Source organism: Solanum pennellii, chromosome 4 (genome assembly GCF_001406875.1).
Source record: "Solanum pennellii chromosome 4, SPENNV200".
Taxonomy (NCBI): Eukaryota; Viridiplantae; Streptophyta; class Magnoliopsida; order Solanales; family Solanaceae; genus Solanum; species Solanum pennellii.
In genome coordinates this window covers 73258210-73267954 of record NC_028640.1, presented here as the reverse complement: position 1 = coordinate 73267954, position 9745 = coordinate 73258210, and the positions used below count along the sequence as shown (strand labels likewise).

At 33.7% G+C, this 9745-nt stretch overlaps 2 protein-coding genes across 2 annotated transcripts in view; both read left to right on the top strand.

Annotated features, from left to right (window-relative positions):
• The first annotated feature begins 1347 nt into the window (after positions 1 to 1347).
• LOC107017379 (transcription factor bHLH84-like) lies at positions 1348 to 2999 on the top strand. The gene is made up of 5 exons (XM_015217621.2): positions 1348 to 1966; positions 2051 to 2314; positions 2418 to 2483; positions 2565 to 2630; positions 2731 to 2999. Exons 1-5 carry the CDS (start codon positions 1391 to 1393, stop codon positions 2824 to 2826), a joined length of 1068 nt encoding a protein of 355 aa, XP_015073107.1. The 5' UTR covers positions 1348 to 1390; the 3' UTR covers positions 2827 to 2999.
• Positions 3000 to 6020: 3021 nt separating this feature from the next.
• LOC107017686 overlaps positions 6021 to 9745 on the top strand; it is a 32320-nt gene continuing 28595 nt past the window's right edge. The window contains exon 1 of the mRNA XM_015217907.2: positions 6021 to 6431. Within this exon, the coding sequence (XP_015073393.2) occupies positions 6113 to 6431 (319 nt within the window). The 5' untranslated portion in view covers positions 6021 to 6112. The remainder of the gene's footprint in view (positions 6432 to 9745) is intronic.

Genomic DNA, 9745 nt, shown 5'->3' with positions numbered 1-9745 from the left:
TATATATATATATATTGCTTCTCGATAGATGTGTGAGAAAAGGCTCGTGGTACATATTGCCCATCTTTTCTCTTTTATTTTGTAGGCAAAAAAGAAAGAGGTTTTCATACGGTGTCGCACACTTAAAATGTATCATATAAACTTATTTAGGGCAAAAAATGAAAAAAAAAAACAGACAAAACATTACTTAGATAGCGATTTAATTTATCTTTTTTTCTTAATGATTGAAAAGGAAGGCGTTCGAATATGTTGTAGAAAGAGAAGACAGAATCATGGCGAAGAGAGGCGACTCGGCAATATATATATGCCATATATTTACTTCTTTATGTTTTTAAACTTCTTAATAAAAATTGTGATTAATTAGTATTTACCAGTTACCACTTCACTTAATAATAAGGTTTGTTATGATTCTATGTATTTGGAACCTTGTCATATTTTGGGATAAATGGAAGTATCAAGTACTTTTTTCTCTCTTTGAAAAGGGGAAAATTATGGGGGAAATCCACTAATTAATATTCTTAATTAGAAGATATTGTATTTCAAGTACAACTAGGTGCAACAATGGTTAGGTTTAAGAACAAGAAAAATCCAAAAAATTAAAGACAATAAACGAACTTTGCGGTTACTGTGTCGGATTTCGTTAGTAGTTTTAAAGATTTTCAAAGCTCATCTCCCACGTCCTCTTCATTCCTTTTAATTAATTAATTAATCTCTCAACAGAACTCATTAAAATATTCAAAAAAAAAGAACTCAACACGTTCTCACTTGTTTTTTTTTTCAATCTAATTAATCACTTCTCTTAAGATTAATTTTCATCAATCAGTGAGGTTAGTAGAATAGTAGTCATACCTTAATGATTAGATTAAGACAGTTAATATTAATGACCTTATAAGCTATCAACATGAGTTGTGATACAGTAGTGAGACTGTTTCACTCTTAAATAGAAGTCTCAGGTTTGAGCCCTGAGATTCTGTTGAGAACGCCACCCGTTTTGCAATGCGCGATTTAAATTTAATCGAAGTTTTAATATAAGCTTCGGACACTAAACAAAAACCAAAAAAATGACATTATAAGCTAAGTCCAAGATTGCATTAATCTCATTGAAAGGTTATAAGTATATTTTAATTCATTATTGCATGAACTTGGTCCCTCTTCTTAGTTGTACTTTGCCTGTTGGTTGGTCCCACAATTTGTAAATTAATCATTTGGAATTATGGAAATATATTAAAGAAATCAAGTTAATCTTTTACTAAACATTCTTTTAATTCTTTTGTAATCTTCTCTAGTATAAATATTACAAACGTATAGCTCATAATTCCCAAGTGCTAATTAGATCATCCTGAAAAAGCTTATCAGTTGACAATATTTTCTACATTTTTAACCAAAAGAAATGGAACATGTTGGAGCTTTTTTTGATGAAGAATGGGAGTCATTGAGCAAATTATTCTCTAGTACTGAAACTGCAGATTTCATGCTGCAATTGCAAGGTGATCATGGAAGTATGTTCTCGATAAATGGTAGCGATAATGCTGGCTCGAGCTATAGGACTGATAATCCACAAGTAGCATTCTCTCAATTGTCTGATGAAGTTAACAATAACTTTCAATATTTATCTCAAGAAAGTAGCATTACTAGCTGTGGAAGTGATCATGGAATGTTTTTTACTAACCCGAGCCACGACCATCTGCAGCATTCTAACAACATTGATGATGTTAACAATCAGCTTCTTCAAGTAGCAATCAACAACAACCTTCCTGATGAGTATCAGTCCATTGATTTCTTCGATATGGACAGCAAAAATCTTGAAAATTTGTGTATTAATCAAGATTTTCAAGCTGAAATGGTATGCGATCAATTGGACAATGCTGGAATTTCCCCTGTTTCACCCAAGGAAATGCAACTGAAAAGGAAATGTGACAAAATAGCGCATGAAAATCCAAAGAAGAAATCGCGGGGTTCACAAGATGTGAGTTAAAATTACAACTTTAACGAGTGTGATTGAATAACATCTTCTTTGAATACATGTATTTACCAATTTTACTCAATGCAGGCACAGAAAAGTACTAAGAAAAAGGCGCAGCCAAAAAAGGGGAAAAAGAATCAGAAAATGACTCAAATTAACAATGAAGAAGGAGAAGAAGAGACTAACAACAATGCAGATAACCAAATTGCACAAAGCTCGAGTTGCTGCAGCTCTGAGGATGATTCTAATGCATCTCAAGAACTAAATGGAGGCACGGTATCTTCAAACACCAAAGGAAAGTCAAGAGCTAGCAGAGGAGCTGCAACAGATCCACAAAGCCTTTATGCAAGGGTAAAAATAATAATTAACACAAGCACCATTCGTTTATCGTTCAATAACACTTGTTCATAGATTCAAAATGTTAACTAGTATTTTCCATCTCCGAAAATTGCAGAGAAGAAGAGAAAGAATTAACGAAAGATTGAGAATCTTGCAGAACCTTGTTCCTAATGGCACAAAGGTAACAGTACTTTAAAATCATAATACTTCGTCTAAACGACTGGTAAAAATAAATCCTCTAATCGATTTCTCCCCTCTTCAGGTTGACATTAGCACAATGCTTGAAGAAGCAGTTACTTATGTGAAGTTTTTGCAGCTTCAAATTAAGGTATTTAAATATTGAATCCTTCACATGTCAATTTTTTCCGTTTCTTAATTTGGTTTGGTTGAACATCGAAAGGAATTAAATATTTATTTGATTTCTGCAGTTACTGAGCTCAGATGAACTTTGGATGTATGCACCACTTGCTTATCATGGAATGGACATTGGCATCTATCAAAAAATGCTACCAAATCTGCAATGACTTTAGAAGCAACATGAATTGTTGCAATTTTTTTTATTAAGTATTTACTTATAAATAACAGATCACAACAGAAACCCCCATATATGCTGACTATGTACAAAAAAAAAATACATCTATCATTTCTTCTTGATCATGAGGAATAATTCTCATGTTTTATAAAGTAATATTTTAAAGTTCTTTGCTCACATTGTCCAAGGAAGAATTATGAATGGGTAAAATTTTATTCGTACTCGCTATTGACATCAAATCACAGTCAGTGTGACCTAATAATCAATAATGTACTCAATAATTGAAGTTAACGCAAGTCAATAGCTTCTTTGATCATTGAGTACACTATTTGACTTTTCATCAACTTATCATACACAAAGAACCACATAGAGTCTTAATAACTTCGATGAGAACCAAGGTCAACTCATCATCAGATTAACTATGAGAAGCAGTCAATTCAAGGCTGTTTCGAGATTTTTCACTCACTGAAAGTTCTTTTTTAACCAAAAAGATAAATTTTTGTTTGAAGCATATCTATATATTCGAAAGAAGTAAACTATTGATGGTTAATAAATGGATATAAGGAATCTTTTTGTAAATAAAAATCATTTAAAATGATATCGGTATCCTCATAGTGAGTAAACCAACACCAATAAAGAGGAAAACAACAATTTATAACCAAAAAAGAAAAAAAAGAGTTCCGTAAGCATCTACTCCTTTAATTATTAAGTACACTATCCGACTTTCAACACTTATTATGGGGATCTTATCATACACAATGCACCGTATCTTCATATGAACTCTACGACGAGATTCAAGCTAAGTAGATCCCGATTAGATCCAAAATCATCTCTAGGGACTTGGACTTGTTGTCAAGTGAATGCTCACAAAGTCACAAAAGACTTTGCCTTCAATTTCTTCTTTCTTTCAATTTCCCAAGCTTTTGTTTCTGTTTACACTATACAATACGACCAGGAAAAAGTTAACTTTTTGCACCTAAGGTGTAACTGAAGTGGGTCCAGAACTATTCAATTCTCAACCGAAACAAAAACAAAACGTCATTTTCTTTCTATCTATTCCAACCTTGGTGGATAGTATGATTCATTAAATGTATTGTTGGGAGATCCAAATAACGGGAACAAAATTAATTAAAGTGTGTGTAAGCTGATCCAAACAATAGAAACTAAGATGTGCACAAACTGACTCGAACAACAAGAACAAAATTAACTAAGGTGTACACACGTTACTTTGAACACTCGTATCACCACAACGAATGTTGATTAAATACAAATTGTTAATGTACAAAAGCATTTTTTTTTAAAAAAGAAAAACACTTCTATTTATTACTAATACAATATTTATCTTTCCATATATACTATATCCTTCGTAAAACAATACAAAAATTCTCGCATGATTTATACAAATATTATTTGTAAAAGAATAATTTAAAGAAATACTAACTAATACCAACGTATATTAAATTTTCTCAAATATTAACCAAATACTTCACAATCTTAATTTCCCCCCCTTCCCGTGTTAAAATTAGAATCTCGATTAAATTTGAATCGCACATTGTAGGTTAATTCAGTGGTGATACTCGAACTCTGCACACTGCAAGGCCATTCGAAAGTGAAAAACAGAAGACCTCTAGTTAAGGGTGGAACAATATCACCACTACACACAACTCATGTTGATCACAAACTTATATTTTAGGGCAACTTTCACATATAGCAGAGATAAAATTCATACTTGTATGCTATAACAGAGTTTGCATAATTGCACTTCATAACAAACATATATATGTATAATTCGCTATACATATACAATTGAAGTGAGTTGTATAAAACAAAGTGTATAAAACGAAAAAGAGAAAGAGGCTTAGGTAGAGAATTGAATAAAACGAAGTATATAATTATAAGTGTATAGAACGATTATATACAATTTGAATTTGTATAAAATGAAAAAGAGAGAAAGGCAAAAGAGACTTGGGCAGGGAATATACATGTGAATTAAATTGTATAAAACGAGAAAGAGAGAAATTATATACAATTTGAATTTGTATAAAACGAGAAAGAGAGAAAGGCAAAAGAAACTGAGAAGGGGAGTATTTTTATTGTATAATTATAAGTGTATAGGACGAAAATATATGTATTTGCATGTGTATATACAATTTTCTCTTACTTTATACAAACAGAAACACAATTTATACATTTCATTTATGTTTGTATAAGCGAGAGAAGCGAGGGTGGCGAGTGAGATTAGGGAGAGTGGCGAGCGATATCTGGGAGAGGGGAGAGAGGGAAACAAAAATATATGTATTTATACAATTTCCTCTCGCTTTACACAAATAGAAACAAATTTTATACACTTGTGTTTGTATAAAAGTGAGAGGAAGCGAGCCAGAGATGGAGCGAGAGTTTGAAGGAGAGAGGTGACTGACAAACAGTTTGCTACGAAACACAATTAAATCAAAGGATGATTATAGCAATTAATACAGTTTTCCCTATATTTTTAATATGTGAAATAAATTTTCTAAAAGGCCCAATACATACATCACCTCTCTAATTTGCTCATACATTTTGTCTTGATGCTCCGATTTAATCTTGTTCTATTTTAATTCTTCAACCTCATTTCTCATGCGTCATTTAAACATAAAATGTTAGATTAAAGATTCATGAAATTGTTTACCTTTAACGTAAGTGAGAAAAAATTTAATAATAATATTTGACCCTTTTACGGTTAACAACCTTCTTCCCTATTTATTTCCTTTATTTCCTCTTCTTCCTCATTTATTTTGTCATCGATTTACCTACTTATTCATTTATTTTCTTAATCTATCCTTCTTTCTTATTTAGCTCTTTTGTAATATATATATATATATCTTCGAAATAAAACAATGTCTCAAAGAAATAAAAATTTAGATATTAATTTATTTATAATTTTTTTAATTAAATGATATATAAAAAATGAAATTAAAAAATTATATTAAATTAAAGCGTCAAAATAAAATTTGAGACCAAATTAAAAGGCCGGCCCAAAACCCAAACCAAAGGACCCAAGTTAAATCTCCTCAAATTTTAATTTTCAACCATATATTATATTATTATATATACATGAATATGGAATGAAATTTGCTGGTATTAGACGGTAATTACTAATTACACATTTTAATTACACTTGGGAATATAAATATCCTACCTGTTAAATGTTAATCACAGAGTAAAATACTGCCGAAAGCCGTGACTGAGCGTGTCCCCACTCAGTTTCCTCCTCCTCTTCCTCTTTCCGTCCCACCGCCATGGCGACGACGGAGCAACCACTGAAGAAACGGAAGCTTTACGAACCACCTCCACCGCTGCCTCAGTCACCGCCTCCTCCTCCTCCACCGCAACCACCGCCACCGCTGCCTCAACAGCATTCGGCGCTAACTTTCCAGCAGAGCAACGCTGCTCCGCCGCTATCTCAGGATGAAATTCACCGACGGAGAAGAAACCAAGAAGAGATTCGAAATGCTTATGAGTGCTACAAACGCATTAAATTCTGCATCTCACAGACCGACGATCGTCTTATGGCAGAACTCGAACAAGCATATCTTTCTCTCCTTACTGCCTCGAGAGGTCTGTATAAAACACGTTTTTTCGATAAGATATCATGTGGTTCTTTTTAATTTAGATTGTGAAGTTGGGTGTTTTCATCGAGAAATTTGAAAGAGTGGATTTTGAATGCTATTTTTGTTCAGTTGCTTGCTAAAGAGTCAGAATAGGAATGAGGTTTCTACAGCTTCTTTTTCTCTTTGTTGTTATTCGAAGGATAAGAACTAGTGATTTTGAGAGATTGATTAATTATAGAATTTAAGTGTTTTTAGGCATTTCTGGGATTTCCCCCTTGTATGCTTCATGAACCCTAGGTTTTAGAAATTGAAACTTCGTTTGGATGGAGTGAAAAGAGAAGAAGTTGAAGGAGTGAAAGTAAATGTGGAGAGTTTGTTTCTTTTCCATGTCAGACTGAAAGGAAGAACTACATCTCATTTACTTCCTATTCAACAGTAAACTACCTTGTTATCATTTTTTTTGAAATAAGGAAGAAAAAAGAACTAAGTTAAATTATAAACAAACCGACCAGAGTGATGCAAGCAAAGGTTACATCTCATGGTTGAAGTGATGCATAGAAGAGTGTGTTTTAAGTTACTGCTTCTCATAGTTGTGTGTTTTAAGTTACTGTGTCTCATGGTTGCGTGTTTTAATTTACTGCGTCTCATGGTTGAAGCGATGCTAAGCTATGTCGTTCAGCCCCACGAAAAATGCAATTTATTTGGAGGAATGACTCAAGTGTTACTCAAGCGAGAAGGGTTGCTTCTTCAGCCATGAATTTGAAAGATGGATGCCTATTACTCTTTTGAGTGGCTATACTCCTCTTTGCCGTCATCTTTTGGTTCTTTATCCCGCAAGAATCTCCTCCTCCACCCCCTTTGAGAATGGTAAATTTTTACTAAGCACAAAGATTCTCAAATTGGTTGTGCCAAAAAGTTTATGCAATGGGCTTTGGATTACCCTTTAGAGAGCAGCACTAATTGCTTTTGCTTATGAAAATCCTCTCTTGCCCCAGAAAGCAAAATGACAAATAGAGAATGAGGAGGAAAATTGCAGGATTTTGAATTCCTCTACTTAGAGTAACATGGTTCATTCCTCTATTAGACATAAGAAACTATGACAGTTAGCCCAGTGACGTGTATTTGTGTTTGCTATCGCTTATTCTTAATATCATATAACTGTGCCAATTGTTCTACGAGATTTACTCCTCATGCTATTCTTGCTCAAATGATGTGAGTGTGCCAATTGTTCAGTGAAAGCAATTGCAGATTCATTTTATCTGAAGTGCCACCAATTGTTCTGTATGACAGTTGTTGCGCTTATGCTTCTATTTCTAATAGTTTTTGGATATGTATGTCGCACATACGTTCTATACTAATCAACACAAATTTTTTATACATATTCTAAGAGTATGTTGGATCATATATATAAAATGGAAATTTAAGTATACAAATACTTCAAGTTCATTGATACTATTTCTTAGTGAAAATTTTAGTTCCAGAATATCGGATTTCAACATAGTTGAACAATTAAATTAAGGTTGTTAGATACTATTTGTAATTACATTACTTATCTTACAATGGACATACATGTTATGTCATAGAAAAAGCACTTTCTGAAAGGATATTAGTGAATGGTTAAATAGGGCGACTAACAAGGAGAAAGTGCATGAGATGATTAAGTGTTGTGTGGGGGACAAGGCTCTAGGTTTAGATGGTTTCACTTTGGTTTATTGTTGGATAAAGTCAAACATGATGTATTGAATACTATTGATGAGCCAAGAGAGTGGTAATTATTAAAAGAGCTTGAATGTTTTAATCATTGTCATTATTCTTATGTAAAGAAAACACTTCTAGTATTAGGGATTACAAACCTATTAGTCTGGTGGGAAGCATCTACATGATCATTTCTAAGGTGTTGTGGAATAAACTTGTAGTGTTTTGAGCAAGATTGTTTTAGCTTTGCAAAATGCTTGTCAAAGGTAAAAAAGTTCGGTTGCTTTTTTGGTGACTAATGAAGTAGTAAATTTGAGGGAGAATTAAGGTGAGTTGGGTGTTTTGTGCAAGTTAGATCCTGAGAAAGCTTATGATTATGTGAATTGGTAGTTTCTGAAGTTCATTATGTTAATGATGGGCTTTGGGGAGAAATGAAGGATGTGGGTTAGTTTGCATGTCTTTTGTGAGGTATTTGATTTTGATGTAGGATAATCTGTATGGGTTCTTTGGTAGTTTGAGGGGTTCAAGGTAGGTAGATCCTTTATCACCTATGTCTTCTATTTTGGTGATTGAAGCTTAGAGTAAAATAATGCACAATGTTGTATTAGCCAGACATATCAAGGGGTTGAATGGTGCGGTTGGTGGTGTTGGCGCTGTGTTGATTGCCTATCTTATATTGCAGTTGATACTTTAGTGTTCTGTAATGGATTTGGACTACCTTGGACAAGTGTTAACATAGTTCTAGGTGGTGTCATGACTTAAAATCAATCTCAAAAAGTGCAATTAGACTACCTTGGACAAGTGTTAATTTGGTTCTAGGTGGTGTTATGACTTTAAAATCAATGTAAGAAAATGCAAGATCTTACCCGTTGATGTACTAGATAACATTGGCAATTCTTGCTTAAGTTTTGCATGGCAGGGTAGGGGCTCCTTTACTACATACCTTGGATTACCTCTTGGCGTGTCGAACGAACATCTCATCATTTGGAATCCGCTCATTTATAGGACAGAGAAGAGGTTAGCAGGTTGGCGGTGAAGATACTTGTCCAAAGGAGGAAAAGAAGTGCTTACTAAAAGCTATTTATTAAGTATCCCTTCATACTTCATGTCTTTGTTTAGTGCACCTACGCTTGTTTTGGGAAAGATGGAGAGGCTATGAAAAGATTTTCTTTGGGATATAACAAATGGTGAAAAGAACTTTCATTTAGTTTGGTGGAGACTGTGACATCTTCTAAATGGTTGGGAGAACTTGGGATTAAAACTTGAAGGTCTATGACAAAGTATTTTTTGGTAGATAGTTGTGGAGATTTGGGGTGGGGGGAGAAGCTTTATGGAGAGAGTGATAATAGAATAAATATGGAGTTCTGGAGGAACATAGAAGGGTGGGGATCCTTTAAAAAAAATACTACTTTTAAGGTTAAGGATGAGAGTGTGTGGAGTTTTAGTGCGAAAGGGTGTTTTTTTTATTTTGTATAGGGTCTCTTGCCTAAGGGAAATATTTTTTCAGCAAGTTAGGGGGCAAGGGGGCCACCCTTTTGGGATTTGAGGTTAAGGAGAAATCTCCAAGACTCTTTACTTCACAACCAACACGAGCCAATCGAAAGACCTCATGCTTTAAGTTGGGAG

What these genes read in the sequence shown, in the direction of transcription:
- LOC107017379 (XM_015217621.2), top strand. Translation starts at nt 1,391, where the DNA reads ATGGAACATGTTGGAGCTTTTTTTGATGAAGAATGGGAGTCATTGAGC. An exon ending in CACAAAGCCTTTATGCAAGG is followed by an intron (nt 2,315 to 2,417) that starts GTAAAAATAATA and finishes CGAAAATTGCAG; the next exon opens with AGAAGAAGAGAAAGAATTAA. An exon ending in TTGTTCCTAATGGCACAAAG is followed by an intron (nt 2,484 to 2,564) that starts GTAACAGTACTT and finishes TCCCCTCTTCAG; the next exon opens with GTTGACATTAGCACAATGCT.